Source organism: Homarus americanus, unplaced genomic scaffold, assembly GCF_018991925.1.
Source record: "Homarus americanus isolate GMGI-L3 unplaced genomic scaffold, GMGI_Hamer_2.0 scaffold57980, whole genome shotgun sequence".
NCBI lineage: Eukaryota > Metazoa > Arthropoda > Malacostraca > Decapoda > Nephropidae > Homarus > Homarus americanus.
The window spans coordinates 13319201-13341253 of record NW_024716703.1 but is presented as its reverse complement, the minus strand read 5'-3'; the positions used below and the strand labels follow the sequence as shown (position 1 = coordinate 13341253).

Genomic DNA, 22053 nt, shown 5'->3' with positions numbered 1-22053 from the left:
GTTTGTTTATTTTCATTGTTTGTCAAATTTATCATGTTGTATCAAAGTAATATTACTAAAAGTTTTAGGCAGCTACCAAACAGGGAGATTCTACTGCCTGGGAAGATATTGGAAGCATAATGTACAGTATTGTCTAATGGTAGACCCTACTTCCATATGGCATCACGAAAATTGTGACCAAGTCTTAGGTTGCTGATTTATCTTACTGCCTCATTTACACACAATTGCTGAGTTTCAATTGTTTCTCTTCCTTTGACAACACAACATACATACAATATAATGTTTCACCTTTGATCTTTTTTCCATTTATTTATGGTTGGTTATTTAAAATAATGCCAATTCACTTCAAGTATTGGCATCAAATTTTACCGCTGTTGTACACTAGTGACTCACTTAAGCGTCAGTTATTTAACTGGAACTAATGTTGGTGTGAGTAAAATATTTCCATTTACTTGAAATAGATTTGCCGATTTATTTGTTTATTTATTTAGCTATAATATATTGTAATACATTAAACACACTGCAAGTATTTTCTTTAATTATATACTTGTTTCGCGAAAAAGGGAGGCTACCATTATACCTGGTAGGTGAAGTTGACCAGACATTTATGATCATTAAGGACCAAACTCCGAATCCATGACGTGACTTCTGTTAATCATTCTCATCCTAAATTTACCACTGTCGGTAGTTTCAAGAATTAACGCAGTCATTTACTGAATATTCTTTGTAAAAAAATTAATTTTAAATTAATTATTTATAGGAGATAAGTATTATGATCAGTAAATATACAGATATGCATTACTGACCACCTCCGAACACAAGGACGGCTAAAAATAGCCACAGGCGGTCACTGTCAAGGTCGCTTTCCCTTTCTCGTCACTGGCAAATGGGGGGGGGGGTGATGATAGCAGCTGTGTTTATTACCGGGGTATATTGTTCTTTTACGGTATGTTAGACTGGTTTATAATACATTTTTATTATTTTAATATACCGGTAATCTTCATTTTAATCCAGCTTCCCAAATGTAAGTTTCAGTATAAAATAATTAGTGGTAGGACCTTGTGAGTGGTTTACCATGTTTCCATCACCACTCTTGACACGCTAAACCGCAAAATTTAAGAGGTAAGAATTTTATCTCTGGTGCTTAAGACGACCCCCTAACTTTGGGCTGATTTTTTTTTCTTCAAATTCCGTCTTGTAGGCCGAGATATACGGTAGTGGATGTCATCATTATGACCTGACCTCCTGTTTTTAAGGTCACCCTGTATATTTAAGCCTCTCTCTGTCCATGTAATCCAGTTGCCTCTGAAGATGTCTTGAATAAAGACGAAAGCTAAGGTACTCCGTTGTTTCCATTTTCCCGTGTGATTTTATCAAGATTTATCTTATCCACGTTTTCATTGTGGATTTAGATGAAATAAATATATATATATATATATATATATATATATATATATATATATATATATATATATATATATATATATATATATATATATATATATATATATATATATATATATATATATATATATATACACACACCTAAACCCCGACTTACGACGGGGTTAGGGACCCAAATCCAGGTCGTAAGTCCGATATGGTCGTAAGTCCGATATAGATAAAAAAAAATCTACAATGAAATACAGTACAGTAAAAGTAATGAATAATGATGAATGGATACAGTACAGTGAAAGTAATAAATAATAAGGAATGGATACAGTGTGACTGAGCACTTAACCTTTAATGTAGTCAGCTGAATGCACATGGGGCCCCCATAATTTTCTAATTATACATGGAGACTACATTAACTGGAAACGTTTCGGTATAGAAAATGCGTGTGTCATTTAAATTTTTTTTTTTTATTTTTTTTTTTATCTATATCTGAGGCGGTCAAGTCCACGTAGTCGTAAGTCGGGGGTCTAGGTGTATATATATATATATATATATATATATATATATATATATATATATATATATATATATATATATATATCACACACACACACACAGTATTACCCCGCTTTACGCGGTTTCACTTAACGCGATTTCTCATATACGCGGTGCCAACTTTCACTTAACGCGGTTCATCTACTCATTTACGCGGTGAAGTATAATATATTTTTTTTAATTTAGCTCATAAAATTCATACAAATTACTCGGCCAGAATATAATTCACATTGCTGGAATTCTTACAATTTGATGATCATTTTGAATATAAGTATCATAGATTTTGCATTAGACATACAAATTTTAGATATAATGTTTACTCTGAGTAAATATATTATCTTTTGTGCAAAATATATGACATTTATATTCAAAATATTCCTGGTCTTACAAGGAAACCAGCAATGTCAATTATATTATCCTAACTTTAGTTTGAGGTATTATTTATTACTAAAAAGGTAAATATTCTGGTTTTCCCACACATCTGGTAGGGAGGGTTGGTGGGGGAGGGAGGGAGGGACTGACCGACCATCTGGCACGGTGTGAAGAATATTTTTTTTTTTTTTTTATTAACTGAAGATATTTGTTTTAGCTCATAAAATTCATACAAATTACCCGGCCAGAATATAATTTACATTGCTGGAATTCTTACAATTTGATGATCATTTTGAATATAAGTATCATAGATTTTGCATTAGACATACAAATTTTAGATATAATGTTTACTCTGAGTAAATATGTTATCTTTTGTGCAAAATATATGACATTTATATTCAAAATATTCCTGGTCTTACAAGGAATCCAGCAATGTCGATTATATTATCCTAACTTTAGTTTGAGGTATTATTTATTAAAATCTAGTGGTTTTCCCCCAAAAATTTCTCAGAGGGAAGAGCCAGTGAGTGTAGTGTGAGAAGAGGGGGAGGGAGTTGAGTCCATTATTTGAATGGGCATTAACTTGGTGACTGTATTTCTCTATTTCTCTTAAGTATTAATTGTGTGCATGTACCATCATAAAATTAAGATGTTATTTTTACTAGAACATAGATATTGTGTCGGAAAAAGTAGAGTTTGGGGGTCGGGCCAGTCTCTATTGGAATTAATCCCATATGTTCTATTGTTCCATTTACGCGGATTTCACTTAACGCGGTACCCTGTGGGTTCAATTGACCGCGTAAATAGGGGTACTACTGTGTGTGTGTATATATATATATATATATATATATATATATATATATATATATATATATATATATATATATATATATATATATATATATATATATATATATATATATATATATATACACATATATACACACACACACATTAGCCAGAACCCCTCTTAGCCGGAACTCTCTGATAGTCGGAATTTAAATTTTCTCGGGAAATTGTTCCCATACCGGCTTTGGGAACGAGTTTCTGGAAACTTCCGAGGTTGGGTGAGTTTTTTCCAGGTTTGGGAGATGAAAATCAGGTACATTTTCCGGAAATTCCGAGAAAATTTTTCCAGTAACCGGAAGATTCCGGGGATGGGGGATGTTTTGCCAGGTTTGATGGATGATGTAAGGTGCAATTTCTGGAATATCTCAGAAAATTTTTCCATTTCCTGGTGATGAGAGATTCTTTTCCGGCTTTGAGAGAGCCGACTCGTTACCCGGAAATCTCAGAAGTGCTCGACACCAATTGTTCTGGCTAACAGAGATATCACTATATATTAATGTAACAGTGATATTTTCTGTTCAGTTATACAACCAAAGTTATTGAATTTATAACTATAGTCATAAAGGATTCATTTCATATACAGCTACTCCTCGATTTAAGACCTACTCCACTTACGACCACCCGGACATACAACCGCCCCAGTCGTACCAAAAAATTTTCAAATTACGTATTTTTGAGTCCCGACGTTAATGATTGCACTGTGTACTGTACTGACAAAATTTTCGCTTGTAATTCCCTTTAAAATGGCTGGCATGCTTAAAAGTGAGTTTTGTGGTGCTGAGAAGAAAGAGACACCCATTTTAGATTTTCTATGTACAGTATTACCCCGCTTTACACGGTTTCACTTTCCTCGATTTCTCATTTTTTCTCATTTACGCGGTTTAAGTACCTTGCCAGAACCGGACTTTCACTTCCCGCGGTGCATCTACTCATATACGCTGGTGAAGTATAATTTTTTTTTTTTTTTTTTTTAGCTCATAAAATTCATACAAATTACCCGGCCAGAATATAATTTACATTGCTGGAATTCTTACAATATGATGATCATTTTGAATATAAATATCATGGATTTTGCATTAGACATACAATTTTTAGATCTAATGAAATAATTTGGTTTACACACAGCAAATATTTTATCTTTTGTGCAAAATATATGAAGTTTACATTCAAAATATTCCCTGACCTGCAAGGAATCCAGAAATGTCAATTATATTATCTTAACTTTAGTCTGAGGTATTATTTATTACTAAACTTTAAAATCTAGTGTTTTCACCCAAACATTTCTCTGGTAGGGAGGGAAGGTGGGGGGAGGGTTGGGACCGACCGACCCAGCTGGCCTGAGTGTGAGGAGGAGGGGGGGTACTTTGATTGACAGATAGTGTCGTGAAGAATATTTTTTTTTATTAACTGAAGATATTTGTTTTACCTCATAAAATTCATACAAATTACTCGGTCAGAATATAATTTACATTGCTCGAATTCTTACAATATGATGATGGATTTTGCATTAGACATACAAATTTTAGATCTAATGTAATAATTTGGTTTACACAAAGCAAATATGTTATCTTTTGTGCAAAATATATGAAGTTTACATTCAAAATTTTCCCTGACCTGCAAGGAATCCAGAAATGTCAATTATATTATCCTAACTTTAGTCTGAGGTATTATTTATTACTAAACGTTAAAATCTAGTGTTTTCAACCAATCATTTCTCAAGGAGGTAGGAGCTAGTGAGCTGGGAAGAGGGGGGGGGGAAGGGATTTGAGTCCATTATTTGAATTGACATTAACCTGGCGACTGTATTTCTCTTAAATATTAATTGTGTGAGCATACCATCATAAAATTAAGATGTTATTTTTATTACAACATAGGTATTGTGTCGGAAAAAGTGGAGTTTGGGGGTCGGGCCAGTCTCTATTGGAATTAATCACTTATGTTCTGTTGTTCACTTTACGCGGTTTTCACTTTCCGCGGTACCCCGTGGGTTCATTTGACTGCGTAAATCAGGGTACTACTGTATTAGCTTCTCATTTTCGACTTACGACCAATTCAACTTACGACCTGGATTTGGGTCCCTAACTCCGTCGTAAGTCGAGGAGCAGCCGTATGTGATTATACAAGTATGTTATGTCAAGTTCTTACTTAAGATTAATGGGTGTGTTTTTAGCTTACATAGATTTAGAGGCATAAACTCACTCACACATGGTTTAACCCTTAATGGTCTGACGAATCTTGGGAGGTCTCCCTTCAGAAATTTAATACTAGGCATAAAAAATTACAATCATAAAATGAATGTTCTAATCTTATGAAAAGTTAAACATATATGTTAGTTAATATGAAATAACATAATTATTACTGTACTCACCACCGATGGTTATTGGCAAGTCGGAGAAGTCGGCGAGACATTGTACCTCCTCTAGCAGTTATCGCGCATCTGGTAGTGAACTACCAACTCACTCCATGTTCTTACAACTTCACAACACCTTCACATGGTTCCTAATTATTACACTATATACAGTACATTCACCACTCTTTGGCTTGGAGTGGCAGGGCTTGGGAGAAGTGTGGGTGAGCGGAGATGAGCTATTGCCACAATAATAGTCACGCTACTCATGCGAAAAAAAATGAAGCACTAGTTTGGCGCCATCAGACCCCTATTACGTTGGGCGCTCTGGAATGACATCAGATCTTTAAGCGTTAATAATATGGCCAAATACACTGTAATCCAGAAACTTTCATGTTTCCATAAATCACTGCTGTTTTTTTTTTACCATTATAAAATATAATTCCCAAGCAAAGTCATGCTTAAGCTCAGAAGTTCTGAAAGTTTTGGTATGAAAAGTTAAACCTGCAATATTTTTACCAGGTATGTGGGGGGGGGGGGGAAGTGAAGCCATTGTTGAAATTTTATCCCTGGGTTGAATGAAATGATGGGGATACCAGATGGGTATTTGGGGCCTTGTAGAATAATAGTACCATAGCAGAAGACATACCCTGTGTTTTACTCGAGTTAGGGTGCTGCTCTGACGACAACAAATGATAGGCAGTATTGTGTGTACAGTATAGTACAGTATTTGCTCTTGTTTTTGGCCACCCAGCACTATATTGGGAAGTATTTGAATGAGTAGGATAATTTTTTTTTACTGTGGACCACCTCTTGCAGCTTGTTAAAAGTGTGTGCATTGAATACTAAGATAATTCTATTCATTTTGTTTTTCCAACTTAGAATGGTATTGTGTACATTTCACAGTTTACTCTGCAGCTATTTTTGTGTTTTTCAGATCACTGAACAGCGTCTAATGGAATTGTTTGGACGATATGGCCCTTTAGCTTCCATAAAGATCATGTGGCCAAGAACAGATGATGAAAGAAATAGAGGTCGAAATTGTGGTTTTGTAGCTTTTATGAACCGGAAAGATGGAGAACGAGCATTGTCAGCTCTTAATGGTGAGTTGTGGGTTTTTATTTATTTAGGATCCAGAAAACTGAAAGTATGTGCTAGGTGCTTATGAAACTGACTGGGGTCCATTTAATTTATAACTGAAAAGACAAGCAAGTTGGTTTCTCTATACACTATTGTAACTTAGATTTAAGGTGATAGCGTTATGTGCTAATAGTAATAATGAGTAAATATTTCCACACAGGCAAAGATATTGATGGGTTTGAGATGAAACTTGGTTGGGGGAAGGCTGTTCCCATACCACTCCACCCAATATACATCCCTCCAGCTCTTGTTGAGTTAACTTTACCACCGCCGCCCTCTGGTCTACCCTTCAATTCCCAGCCTGATAAGCGAGATAGAGATAAGGTAAGTTCACTTGAATAAATGCTGTTTTGGGGATAATGTTTAAAAGAATTTTTTGGAATGATGCATACCCAAAAATTTATTACATATTATAAAGTTAGATTTGTTACTGTGATTAATATCCTAGGGTATGCTGAGATAGTTAGAAAAGTTTAGTGACCACAAGTTACACAATATAAATAGTAAAACAACTGAAGCAGCAATTGCAGCAAACAGACTAACTTAAAGCCCAACAAAATTAACTTTAAAATCAAAATATTGCCACAGTGTATTAAGTGGTGTACAGTCAACAAGAAAATTTTCTGCACCTTTACGGTGTGTTACAATGATACACTGGACAAGAATGAACAACACAGGTTTTATATCTATTCTTGTTTTTGTTTGTATTAACTATACGTGATATACAAAATACTGTTCATTGTGTTGGTTACACAGTGCATAATACAATCAAAAGTACCAACCTTATCAAATGAACATGGCCTCAGTCAGTGATTGTCACACCCAGGGGTGCAGATTTATTTATTTGTTGACTGTACAAGTGTACATTAATAACAACAGCAGGATTTTTTGCAGACCTTAAATAAAATATTTTGTAAAACCATTTAGTAAATATATGAACTTCCTGTTAATACAAGTACAGCATGCCCTTCAATTTCCTGGGATTAGGTTCTCAAAATGGCACGATCTCCAAATCAGCGAATAACATTTGCTGGGGGGTGGGGAGGGTTACATTTTTACTTGTGTACAAAGAAATGTATTCAGTATTCCCTTTATGTGTTTGCCCTTAGGACAATTATTTATTTTACCTGTATTATATATACGTGTGTGTGTGTGTGTGTGAGATGGGAAAATCCTCTCACAAATAATCAGAAACAAATTATTAAAAATGTTGAGTCTACCCTCAAGTCTACTCCGTGCTCTATTAATAACAAAGCACGGAATGGAATTGAGGGTAGACAACATTTTTAATAAAAAAATTTGATTATATGTGAGAGGATTTTCCCATTATTATTTATTTGTATGTGTTTTTTTTTGTGTGTGTGTGTGTGTGTCTACATGCACACACATATACAATACAGATAAAAGAAATTACTGTCTCTAGAACAAATGGCTCCCTGTCCCGGCCACGAAAATGGTAGCAACTTTAAAACTACCCACAGACATTCTTGAGTACATCCAGGGTGTCCGCGAATATTAGAGGACCACGAAATAAAAATCGGCGAATTATCCAGACGTACTGTACAGTAAACCCTCGATAACTTGGCACAAGTGGGGCTCTGGCCTTGCCGAGTTATCCCAAATTCCTACTTATCAAGGCACTCCCCCCACCCCCTCCCTTACAAAAAAATTAACAACCCATATATAAGTACAGTATCTAAAACAGCTATCTGTGCATACTTTGTGGGAAACATTATGAGACCATGCATGATAAATATTGGTATACGAGGGCTGTCACTAGTCACTCGTAAAATTTTGGAGCATATCGACCCCCACCTGCACAGATAGTTGTTTTAGCTACTGTACATGTAATTACTAAATGTATAAACATAACACTTGCCAGCACTGCAGGCAAAGAATAAAGCATCATAGTAGGAGACACAGATGCTTGGTAGGTGACACAGAGATATGATAGGTAATGCAGGTGGCCAGATTTCCTAGATTTTCCCAGATAATTTTATATATCTCGGCATTTCCCGAGTTATACTGATACATTCCGAGACCGTATCCATGCCGAGTTATATGAAATTCTGAGTTATCAAATGCCGAGTTATCAAGGGTTTACTGTACAGTGAGAAGTTCATGGACACTTTTACACCCTATTCTAGCTTATATATATTCAGTGGGAAGCATCCTCTGCCCTGCCTGTTCCATTTCCATGTCTCTTTGGCCAGAGTATGTGCAGAGATTCTGAAATAATTAAAGATGTTCTCTGCAGCTCATTTACACCTTCTTTACCACAGTAGACAACATGCATAGAATATTCAGAATTGACGGTTTTACACTCAAGTTTTCTAGAGGATTAAGAGTTAGAAATACCTTGTTATACTGAAAACTGTCTATTGCAATTTGGACATCATCAATATTATTTGTGATTATATCTCTTACACATCTGCTGGTTTGGCTGTTTTGATTTTAGGGTAACAGTTACTGCATGTCACAAAGGATGGCATTAGTGTATGTTACTGTAAGGCACATATTGGCATTTATTACAGTAGCATGTGATGAAATTAATCCATGTTGACTTTGAGCTGGTAAATACTTTGCCATGTCTTTAATTATTGTATTGATTTTACTACATTAAGACATAAAAATATACACTCATACTGAATGTTTCATTTTGTTTCCTTTCGTGTAGGTCCCACCAGTAGGCGCCCCACTTCCTACAGAGGGAGAAAAGAAAGAGGAAATGGACAAGGTATTAGCAGACAACTTTGCATGCCCTAACTTGTCATGGGGTAATTTTGTAGAATTTAACGGGCAATCAAATTGCAGAAAAAAAATCATTCATATATATATATATATATATATATATATATATATATATATATATATATATATATATATATATATATATATATATATATATATATATATATATATATATATATTTTTTTTTTTTTTTACATTTTAGTGAACAGTACTGGCTAAAGATTTGAAAATTTAGAAACCATTAAATAGGCATCCCATTCTACTCTTTTTTTTTTTACTGAGCAGATATTGCTTATTTTTCAGGATAATTGTCTTGGTTAATTAAAGTCCTTTTGAAGCTATACAAAGTTTTAGTGTTTAAGTTATGATAATTAATGGTCTTCTTATTGATGTTTTATACAGCAGTCATGTTAAGGTGGTAGAGTAGACATTGACAGGCCTCATATCATTGTACTCTTTCAATCAGAGGCATAAAAAATATTGTTGTTAGATTTTCTACTGTAAATATTTCGTTCGGGATTTTAAATTCACCATAAACATTTTACTAACAGCCCTGTGTTTCTTATTGTCTATTATCATAAGTAACATAATCTGCTTGCAATTAACTTTTTTTTATGAGAAAGGGGGAAAAAAGAATATTTGATATATGTAATCTAAGACCAATCCATCTGTTATCTTTGTTGCTGCTCTATTCCTACAGATTTTACAAAGGGCTGTTGTCAAAGTGGTTATCCCAACAGAAAGGTAAAGAGAGAACTCGTCTTAGTTTGTTTACCAACCCAACCGGCTTCCCTGCCCACTGGTAAGTCTGTTCCAATACACCCTGCCAGTTGTCATAATACTCAGGGAATATAGCTTAATGATCCTACACGGAACATGATATCTTAACTTTGAGCAACAGTTTTTCTTTCCTTGTACTACAAGTGGAACCTGGGATAAGGTGACCCTTGACCCAAGGTAAGGTTTTGGTAAGCAACTGGCAGGGTAATTAAACTAGACTAATTGGACTGAGGGCTGTTTTTTAATGTTTTTGTTTATATTTTATTTTTTTTATTTTTTGTACCTGGGAAGATCCATTTTGCAGAAACCGTAAATCAAGATGGCTTGCAGCTTTGAGGATGACAGCAGACTCCAGCTGTGGATAGAAGCTAAGTTGTGGATGTTCATGGCCACGTTCCATGAAATTGTGCTAATTATTTTTTTTATCGGACGAAAAGAATTCTTGTAGATCCGTTTGGATGTACGGGAAATTTTAAATAACGACGATTTTGCAGGGAAATGAACCAAGAAGTTAGGATAATGTGGTTTACCACACAGTCTATCCCATACAGCCATCTGTTCCTCCTGATGTCCACATTGATGTTCTGGAGTTGAGACCGTGTGTGTGTGTGGCAGGGATTGTACGAGTAGCACCAGAAGCAGCAGCAGACGCCAGATCATTTACCACATATATGCTGCACTTAGGCCAGCATATACCTTTTTTACAGCTTGGAAGAGACATCATAATATTGGGAGGGGTTGTCAGGGTCACCCATAAGTCTATCCCACAGCTTCAACGAGTCATCTACCGTGGTGGGTGAGAGCTACTTCCGGGTCAGCAGGAGTTGACCTGAGTTGGCCTTTCTCTCCCAGTGGGGACTCCCAAAGACTCCCAGCCAGTGCAAATTGATGCAGTGACTTCCCTAGTGAACTTGTGGACATATTTCATGGGTCATCTATCTCAGGGCCTGTATTTGTCTGGGCCCCTCTTAGCAACAGTTATAGGTACAAAGAAGGATATTCTAGTTCAAATGTGACAATAGCACTCAGCAATTACCTGTCTAATGTGAAACATAAGAACTCAGAAGATTAAATACCAACTTTCCAGTCACTATTTGTGCCATGAAGAATACCATGTTCTTCCGTACCAGCTAACAGGTAACTCTTGCGTTTTTCTCTGATTTGAGTTCCAGAATGATCAAGATTTTAGACAATCTTAGGTTCTTAAGTGGACGGACTTGGGTTTGAGGATCTTAGGTTGAGCATTGGTTTCAGGATTTATCATTTATTAAGTAATAAAACATGCAGTAGACTCTCTGATGATTAATTAAGTACTTGTTAAGAATTTAATTTCTATTTAAATAGTTATTAAAATTATTCGTTTATTTCAATAGTGATTAAAATATTATTTTCTCTTAGTCATTTAAAAAAAGATTATAATAAGAGTTGGCTGCAATTTTAGTGTGTTTGATCCCTTGTACATTTAATGAGACACTTAAGCTTTGGTTTGTTAATATGCTATTCTATTGATTTTCTTTTGCATGTTGGTATAGTTAAATGCATTACCAAGTTTTTATTCTGGTGTAATCATATGAACCTACCCTTTTAAGGATTGACTATTGAATTGTACTTGAGTAATTTATACAATAGCTTTTAATCATATTACAGTAGCCACATGCACTGTAGTATCATCACAGAATATAATCTAGGCTGTAATTAGCCCTATAAGTTAATACAGTACTGTAGTATATTAGGGGTGTACAGTGCACAGTTTAACACCCATAATGGCACTGATATCCATTTTGTATTTTGTAACACTTCTATTTCAGCCAACTGATGAAGAGTTACATCTTTTGTATTAATATTTTTTGTTATCATTTGAATTACTTTACTACGCATAGTGGACAGGAGTTTTTATTTACAGTTTATATATATATATATATATATATATATATATATATATATATATATATATATATATATATATATATATATATATATATATATATATATATATATATATATATATATATATATATATATATTTGACTTTTTCTTAATTTTTGTGGTTTATTTTTAACTGCACAGCACTTTTTTCATGTGTCCACTCTGGGTAAAAAGTATAATTCATCAGAACCTTTTGTTGAATATATCTGATCATTTTAGTGTATGAATCTTTTTCTTTACATGTAACTCCTTATATTCCAACAGATCGTTACTACAACTTATTCACCGCACCATAGAGTTTATTATACGTGAGGGACCAATGTTTGAGGCCATGATAATGAACAGGGAAATTAATAATCCAGAATTCAGGTGGGATTATGGGCAATAGTTCAATGTCTTGTATTGGGTGAGGCAAATTATATGAAAATATTGAAACAACTTAAATTTGAATGTGTAAAAGAACCATTATGTTAAAAAAAAATGGAGGATTCACTTTTTGAAAACATGATTGATTTATTTTCTAGTAAAAAAATATTATCAATCTTGCCCATGTGTTGAAAATAGTATTAAAATATGATATTATTTTGCCATTACTAGATTCCTGTTCGAGAATCAAGGTCCTGCTCACGTTTACTACCGGTGGAAACTGTTTTCCATGTTGCAGGGGGATTCCCCTAACAGATGGTCCACCAGACCTTTTAGAATGTTTAAAAGTGAGTGTGAGGCTAACATGTACACAAGTTTCCTTACTAAGTGTATACTGTATATTTTGGCAGATAGGACGACACTTGAAGCATCAAAAAACCACCCCAAAAACAGGGGTTGTCTTATAGGCCAGATACAATTTAAAAAATACAAAAAGTTACCTCAAAATCCGTACAGCGAAGGGAGCTAGGGTCGTCAATCTTGAAACAGCTGTTGTGATGTTTAAAAAAAAATCACTAAAATCAATATACCATTGAAAGCATTGTATAGTAAAAAAAAACCAAACATTTATAATCCAGCATAAGAGCTCGTCGTACACATCCGAGTCTTATTATTTACATTGTCATCAGGGTCGTATTAAGGGTTTTGTGGGGCTGTGGCTAATTAAGTTCAGAGGACCTATCTCGGGCTATTTGTATAGGCTGGAGTATATAGGCTAATATGTATGTATGTATGTATGTATGCATGCATGAATGTATATTATATGTATTTATGATTACAGTACAGTGGTCCCTCGGTTAACGAGCACAATCCGTTCTAGAAGGTTGCTCGTTAACCGAAACCATTGTTTCAATGGGTTTTTGGGTAATTGGTTCCAGCTCACCGAAAATTGCCTAAATTCAACAAAAAAGGTGTGTATGTAGAAGGCTCCTGGATGATGATGATGGGAATTAGAATGGGGTGGAGGAGAAGGGAGAAGAGAAGGCATTGGGGTGGAAGAGAAATCACCCCATGGCGCCATTTCACCCATAAAATTTTAGTTCTCTTCGTGTAATTCAAGATTATTTTCTTTAAATCAACACTGCACTGCATTATATATTGTCAATATGTAAAATAAATTTCAAAATGACCAATAATTTGCTTGTAAACACAGAAAAAAGCATTTAGTTGAAGAGAGTCTCAAGCAAGATGTTACCTCCACTGAAAAGACACAAAGACTGACGCCTGTAGGCTGTGTTGGCAGGCTGGATGGCGTGCCACAAACTAGTGACCTTACCTTCAATTGTGTTCAATAATTGTTAAAATGACTAAAAAATTTAATATTAAACTTTTAAAATTATTGAATAGTATAAACTTCTTGATATTTACTAAAAGGGTAAGGAATTTAAGCCCTAGAACCGATTACTGTATTGGCGGACTAATACTACAGCTGGTGGACTGCCAAAAGCAAGCTAAAACATGTGGAGGTCGGCTCGTAAGAAACTCGTTAATCGAGGGATTGCTCGTTAACCGAAGTTAAGAATCTTATGGAAGGTAACTCGTTAACCGAAATCTCGTTAACCGAGGGACCACTGTACTGTACTGTATATGCATGTAAGTATATTTTATGTATGTATGTGTATATAATTATGGCAGTAATTGATTTTTAGCATTCATGTCTATTACAATCTCTTCAATACATATACACTATCATTAGCAAGTGTCATCAGTTATAACCTTCTATTTTATAAGTATTTTATCATTCGAAAATCAGACACTCACTCTCAGCTGAAAGACCGTCAACAAACTCCCGTCTCCCACGACTGAGAAGCTCCAAACCTTCATACTTTGGCCAATAGCATCAGACTTATGTCATCCAGAGCCAATCACAGCTCGAGAAGTCTTCTCCTATTTGCCAATCCCAAGGCAGGAATACTGTCTTGCCCAAGTCGGTAAATTTTAACATCAGCGGCCCAGAATATAAACAGTCATGAGATCTAAAAAAATGATTGCCAGCCGGAAAAGCTCTCTAATATTTCAACTCACCCGCCAGGATTTTTTATCACCTGTGGTGACCGGACTGCGTATTTTGTGCTAGTCTAAGAAACCTACTAGAGAAATGGTTTATATTTTTGTAAAAAATTTTGTGGGTCTATTTTCTAGTGGGCTTGGGGCTACAGCCCCGCTAGCAATCCTCCCCTGGTTGTCATCATATGGGTCCCAGTCCAAATCTGATGCGTCGGCTTTGGCTTCGTCGTCAGTGTCCCACAACAAATCATCCTTTGTACCATCTATTGCATTAGAAATATTGCACTTTTTGAAAGATTTTATTACAGTCTCTATCACTTTATCCCATGCTTTGATCACTAAATCACACCAGCTTACTCAAGGTTGACTGCGTCTCCATGATACGTAGGTATGTAAACAATACGGTCATCGACCTTAACGTACCACTAGCGAAGACAGTCTTACACATGGTATTTACCTTATTATATGCCTCTCTGATAACATAGTTCAAATGATTTACTGGTACGGGTAATACACTAAACATTCAAAGTGTTTAATACATTAAACATATCACCGTATTGTGGTTTGGTGGTCTTTCACCTAAATTTACTACTTGGAGTACTGCTCTCATATCTGGGGTGGCTCTTCTTCTGTCCAACTATTAGATAGGGTGGAATCAAAGGCATTTCGTCTTATTAACTCTCCTCCTTTAGTCGACAATCTCTCTCCCCTTTCTCTTCGCCGCAATGTTGCTTCACTCTCTCTCTTTTACAGGTACTTTAACAGGCAATGTTCAGGGGATTTGGCATCCTGTGTACCGCCGGTAAGGCCGTGGGATCGTAACACACGTCTTGCCCGCGGTGCCCACCATTTCTCTGTGGATGTCGGTCTCACGAGAATAACCCGTTATAGTACCTCCTTCTTTCCTCACACAGCCAAACTGTGGAATGCTTTGCCTTCTTCTGTGTTTCCATGCTCTTACAATCTGTCTCACTTTAAAAAGCTGGTTTTCCGGCATCTTCGTGGTGTAGTGGTGTAGATTAATACAGTATAACCTTTTTTTCTATATTTTCAATTTTTTTCCGTTCTTTTTTTCGCCCCCCCAGGCTCCGTTGTGGGTCGTTTGACCTGTGCCCAGGTGGGCTAATTCCTGTAAAAAAAAAAAAAAGGTGCTTTGGTAGTTTGGGGAGTCATCTTATACCACAGATACGAGCTAAAACCATGAAATTTGAGTGAAATTTGGTCCTCGTCTTATCTGAAGGTCGCCTAATCTGCCATAATATATGGTATACAGTATACTGTAATACTAGTTAAGTTGATTTTTTTTTTTTTTATTCAGTAAGGTAGTTGTGTGTGTTGAGGATATTTTTTATTGGTTCATTTTGGGTTTTAATGCTTTTCTTGGTGTCCATATACAGGCTAAGCTACACAGTAAGGGAGGGAGCCACATTCATTGCACTTCAGTAGTAGTGTATGAAATACATACAGTAAGAGAGTGGATATGTAAAGCTAGTTTTGTCCATGCCATCAAGGTTACAGGGGATACGATTTCTTTGCTGTTCTTTCATTACCTCATGGTTAGATGTCTGTTTGAATTTCGGCATCCATAATTTTTATCCGACCATGAAAATTTCACAGCTCTCTGGCCTTAGTAGTCCATTATTACTGATCAGTTTTGGTCTAAATAGGTTAAAGATTACTAAAAAGTCACATACCTGGACCACATAATTTTTTCTAATTCATAGTTGAAATTGAGGCTGATCAACCATGGACAGAAGTCAGGTCAGATTGTCAGTGAAAGTCATCCCATACCAGGATTGCTGCAGAATTTTCATAAGTGAAAGGAATTACCTTTCTCCAAAAAAGCGTCTAATCCTGTGACCACCTAAGTCAGGTCAACAGAAAATACCACATACTAGCATTCACAATTGTAATCTTATGGTACAAAATTTTCATAATTGATTGGCCTTGACACAATGTCAGCACTTAATACCTTATCCACTGGCTCAAGAGACTTAAAGGTATGTGCAGTCAACAACATAACACATGTAATTTGACAACCAGGGTTCCCTGTCTGATTTGTTTGACTGGGACTAAATTATAGAAAAATAGTCGAGCCTTCCTGACACCCAAATTGTTTTGGAAGTGTCAGTTGCCAATCAGTGACTGTATCATTCCAGTGATAAACCATACTCCAGTGATCACTAATATTAAAAATGGCAGGCAAGGGAATTGCGTTGTACTTTAAGAGACTTGTACAGTACCTCATTGAATATTGATATGGTTATTCTGGACAGATGGTTCAATATGGAAGCCACCCCCACTCAACCCATTTTTGCAAGGAATGCCAGAAGAGCTCATAAAGATGGAGGAGGAGGAGGAAGACAAAAACAAGAAAGGTTCTTTGTCTAATGCGTGAGTAATGCTCTTTTTTGGTTGATTTGTGTGTTTAGATTTTTATTGCCCCCAAGGAGGTAGGAGAACATTTTATTTTAATGTTAATTTTTTTTTCTTTGTCCAACTTTTGAATTGTATTGGTGAAAAATGCCACCTTACCCACTTCCCCTTCTTTTTTTCCCCAGAACCACCTTCTTTAATTTGAAAATGAATGCTGAGATTTTGGTCCAAGGTCAACTTTTCTCATTTCTCTATTTGAGCCAGGTTGCAGTCTCTTTGGCAAGAAAATGCAAGATTTATAAATAGTCTTATCATCATAAGACAAATATCAAAAGTCAGACCTGCAGCATGAAAAGTAACATCACTTTCATAGTTTGAGTTTGGAGATGGGAACTGGGAAAAATCTTTTTGGGCATTTATACCCAGATATTTTCTTCTTCTTTCTTCAGACAAAGGGGCCGACTTGAATCTATGATACGTACTATGACACCGGAGAGAGAGAAGGTGGGAGAAGCAATGGTTTGGTGTATTGAACATGCAGATGCAGCTGAAGAGATCTGTCAGTGCCTTACAGAGGCTCTCACAAGCAACAGCACAGCTATGCCTAAAAAGGTAACTATTGCTCAAATGAATAGAACTGGCCATGGGAGAATGAAGTCCTTCATTTCTCCTTGGGGATCAGCATATGTACTACATACTGACATTGTTTTCATTCACTAGTATTGAGATTTACAAGTAGTGTGCTGCTGAAATCACTATAACTAATTAGATTTTATACCTTGTGCTTTCAGATTTCAAGATTATACCTCGTCTCAGATATTCTACATAATTGCAGTGTAAAAGTTTCAAATGCCTCATTCTATAGAAAAGGGTAAGTTAATGAAAAACTTTCTTTAAGCAAAATATTGGTTTAGCCTTTATGTAATTTAAAGTAGTCATAAAATCCCAGAATGTCAGTGGTCCTTTCTGTGTTTATTTACATAGAACTCTGTTCTGATTTCTACATAGACTTCTGTTCTGATTTCTCCTTATTCCCTCCCTCTCCCCAATGATATTTTTCCCCCTCGTGTATGGCAGCATTGAGCTGTGGTTGTAAGATGCTAACTGAATCTGCATCTTTCTGTTAAGTCTGAAGTGTGTGTTCATATTTTTAATGAATATGTGATTATTTTATAAAGTGAGCATTATAAAAAATAAGTACTGTACTGTAAATTGTAGATATGAGTTGGCACAATTTTTCTTTTTAGCTTCAGGATTAAGTGTTCATAATGATGCCACATGATTTACAGGCGCACATAATTTTACCCTAGTGAGTCACTGGCTCCTGTAATGATGCCAAGTGACTCACAGGTGCTTATAATAATACCAAGTGTCTCACAGGTGCTTAAGACAATGCCAAGTGACTCAGGTGCTCATAATAATCACAAGTGAATCATATGTGATAATGTGACACTAGTTAGAGATAATTCTTTCAATTTGTTGTGTATGTCATATGAAATATAAACAGAGTTTGATATTAGTGGTTCTTTGTAGGTCATATTTGGAGTTTGCCCACTTTTTGATATATTGTAGTACAGTATATGAAAGGAATTGCATTACTTACATACCCTTGTTAGATGTCAAATTAGACAGCCTGGTACCATTGTTATAGTCGTTATTTGTGATAAATTAGACAGTACCTGTACGTTAAATTGTTCCAGTGAAGTTGTAGGAGACCTCATTCCCCTTTTATAACTTATCAAGCCACAACAACTAGCTTACATTTTGTTACTACTCTATTAGACATCTTGGCATCCATTCTTCCATCCTCACTAAAATTCTTAATTATTTTTTGAAATACTAGTACTAGTATCCCCTTTCAGACATTTAATTTTCCTTCCACTCCTCAAATTTTTCAGCATTACCTCACTTGTTCTTGGTAGTGTAAATTTTTTTGGCTTCTTCCTCTTGGCTATCATACTTCATTGTGTATGGTTTCATCCACACCCACTTCTCATCTGTCCCATTGCCTTTAATCACATTTCTATACTTACATTACTTATCATAGTCTTTTTACAGATCTAACCTTAACAATATTAAAACATCCATGGGGAAACAACCATGCTCCTACCCACCTCCACCCAAGACTATTTTACTCATCCCTCTATTTGTTCTTATATTATATTAGTCCTTTTCCACCTTAAATATTTGAGTTGTCTCCCCATTGATGCATATACTTTTGATAACTACCACAATTCATATATATTCATGCGTATCTGAAACTGTTAACATATTCATACTGTTTATGCAATATTCTGCATACACTTATCCAAGTTTTAAGTACTGTGTATGTCATGAATGTTTATAGTACAGTGTAATATATCTAGGCAATTGGGTTGTAGAGACAGTAGCTGCAGTCTGTCTTTTGGAACACTCATCTCTGACATTTGACTGCTGTATGATTTTTTCTTTTTTTTCTAGTGTTTGTACTTTTCTGTACATAAGTAGTTATCTGATTGTATTGTAATTTTATTCTGTGTACAGATTTCAGGCCAAACTAGCAGAAATATTTGAAGGCCTCCACATAGCATATAATCTAGTGGAGTCACGGCTTCGAGCAGAGCAAGTGAAGCAACGTATAATGCAGTGTTGCCGGGCCTGGGAAGACTGGGCCATTTATCCTCATGAGTTCCTAATCCATCTTCAAAACCTGTTCTTAGGCCTTGTGAAAAGAGTAAGGATAAAAAGTTTCTATCTTCCTAGGTTCTTCTGTTGGTAGTTTTGGTGAATAATTTTACTTACATGTATCAGCTAGTCTATTTGTATTCTTTGAGACTGGGTACTTGACCATGATTCATCACCTGCATATTTTCTACAAGCTTCTAGCCATAATTTAGGTTTTTCTGGTAAGGAATTACACAAGTACCTCAACATTCGTGAGGGACAGGTTCCTGGGACACCCGTGAATGTAGAATTTCGCGAATGACATTCTTTAATACCCTATCTTTAATATTATAGTGAACTATAAATTAGGGGAAAAATACTTTATTTTAGCCCTCTATATACTAAACAGGCATGTACAGTTGCTTTATATAGTGTTAACAAAAAATACTGTAAATAAGAAGCAAGTAAATGTGGTGTGATGTTAGGGAAGTCACTGAATTGGAGTAGCAGCGCCGCATCGTCTGCAGCCTGCTTCACACGGCCCATACTGTACCACCATCACTACGCCATCAACACACACACACAAACTCAGGCCTGTCACGCAATGCTGTGAATGAAACATACATACATGTTGAATATTATGTTTTCCTGTAACAAGCTTATGACTGGGAAGAATATACAATTTATTCCAGTTATAAGTGTAATATCAACATTATGGGAGCAAAATAATTCGCAGTGTTACTTGTGTATATAAAGTGTACTTTTCTTACCTCATAATGAGCTGCTGTAGAGGTCTCAGTAATGAAACTGAAGACATTACTGCTCCTTTAAGACCTCTGGACTGGGATCATCCAGAATGTCCGATGAAGGGCTGGCAGGTGAGAAAGCCGTATCGGTGGAGTGAAGGAGAGGCTGGCTGGGGGGTGTGGGAGGGCTGATGCAGATGACGCCGGGCTGGTTGTTGAGGAAAGAGACGGTAGTGGAGGGGGGGGTTGAATCTCGGCATTAAAAACATTGTTATTGGTAATTGTTTGGCTTTCTTTTAAGTTGTTTAAAGTTTCTTGGTAAGATTGTAAATCATTCTCGGTATTCTGCTTCATTTTGATGCTTAATTCCATTGATGGGTTATAGTCGTACATCATATTGTTAAATTTTTGACACTCCTGACTCATGTCCTTGATGCATACTTAATGCCTTCTCCATCTTCTCCATACCTTCATCACATATCCGATGTAACTTTAGCACTGTGTGGTGCATTATTAGCAACACTACTACTAATTGCCTTGCCTTTCATCTTTATGCACTGAACAGTTAACTCATTAACTTCAAATGCACGGCCAACCGCTGACACATTTCAATTTTCTGTGCCAGAATCATGACTAGTTTCACTCTCTTTGCACCAGATACCCTACCATCAGTTATTGGCCTTTTGGGAGCCATAACAGTTATAATTAACATTGGAATTGCTCTCATACGAGACTGGCGGGTGATGTGGGAGAACTCTCAGGTGAGACTGGCGGGAGAGAACAGCCACACGGAATGCAGCATGGCGCCATGACTTTACATCATGGCGGACGCCCATGGTTTTTAAAATAAGCACCTTACCTTTTTATGTTATTTTAATAAATAAAAACCTCTGAGGTTGTTTTGCTGATAATTGAATTCACGAGAGTTGAACTTGAATATGTTGAGGTACTGGTGTAATCCTTTGAAACATTAGTTTTCTCCAAGCTTTGGAGCTTTAGTATCAATCTCCTAGGAATAATTCTTCAATGCTTTTATAGTTTTCACACGTAGCATGTGTTTATATATTGAACGAGTTGGATAAGATTTGGTTGACTGATAAACCAAGCACTGGTAACAAAGGCTGGAAATTCTTACATTTAAATTTCTGTTGTCTGATTATATTATATTGTTAGTTGTCAATATGGTATGATTTGGTTACTAAGCATTTTATTAATAGCCATTTAATGCTGTATAGTTGGTCAACACATACATAACCTATCCTAAAGAACCATTGTCTGTTGGTCACCAAACATTTCTGTACACACCTTTATAGTGACACCCTTCCCCTCTCCCACTTATATTTTCTCTCATGATTTCCTTCCACCTTACTGTCAAGAATCCCTGTAAACATTCTTTTTGATGTTACTCCACCATATTCATTGTTAGTTCTTCTGATCAAAGAACAGTTAAGTGTATACGCTGCAATCATTATGATGGTCTTATGTCATGCATTTGACTTAGAACTATTTGGGCAGTTTTTAGGAAACCAATTTCCAATTTTATTTATTTATTTATTTATTTTTTTATTTTTTTATTTTTTTATGTTTCTGGTAGCAGAACAAATTATATTTCAAAAGCTTGTGTGATAGGACTCATGATATTCAAGTTTGTGTGTGATGAGGAAGGGAATTCTAAAATAGAACTGGAGACATTTTAAAAAAATGTGTGCAATAACATTGTCATCCTGCCTCTTCAGCTAC

General features: G+C 35.8%; 1 protein-coding gene across 6 annotated transcripts in view; it reads left to right on the top strand.

Annotated features, from left to right (window-relative positions):
* The window catches only part of LOC121858285 (U2 snRNP-associated SURP motif-containing protein-like), a 68904-nt gene that overhangs the window by 22579 nt on the left and 24272 nt on the right, over positions 1-22053 (top strand). For all 6 annotated transcript variants that reach the window (XM_042354606.1, XM_042354610.1, XM_042354609.1 and 3 more), the window contains exons 7-16: positions 6456-6621; positions 6819-6982; positions 9336-9395; positions 10110-10153; positions 12380-12484; positions 12713-12828; positions 16825-16942; positions 17374-17536; positions 17716-17795; positions 19448-19637. In XM_042354606.1, the coding sequence (XP_042210540.1) occupies positions 6456-6621; positions 6819-6982; positions 9336-9395; positions 10110-10153; positions 12380-12484; positions 12713-12828; positions 16825-16942; positions 17374-17536; positions 17716-17795; positions 19448-19637 (1206 nt within the window). The remainder of the gene's footprint in view (positions 1-6455; positions 6622-6818; positions 6983-9335; positions 9396-10109; positions 10154-12379; positions 12485-12712; positions 12829-16824; positions 16943-17373; positions 17537-17715; positions 17796-19447; positions 19638-22053) is intronic.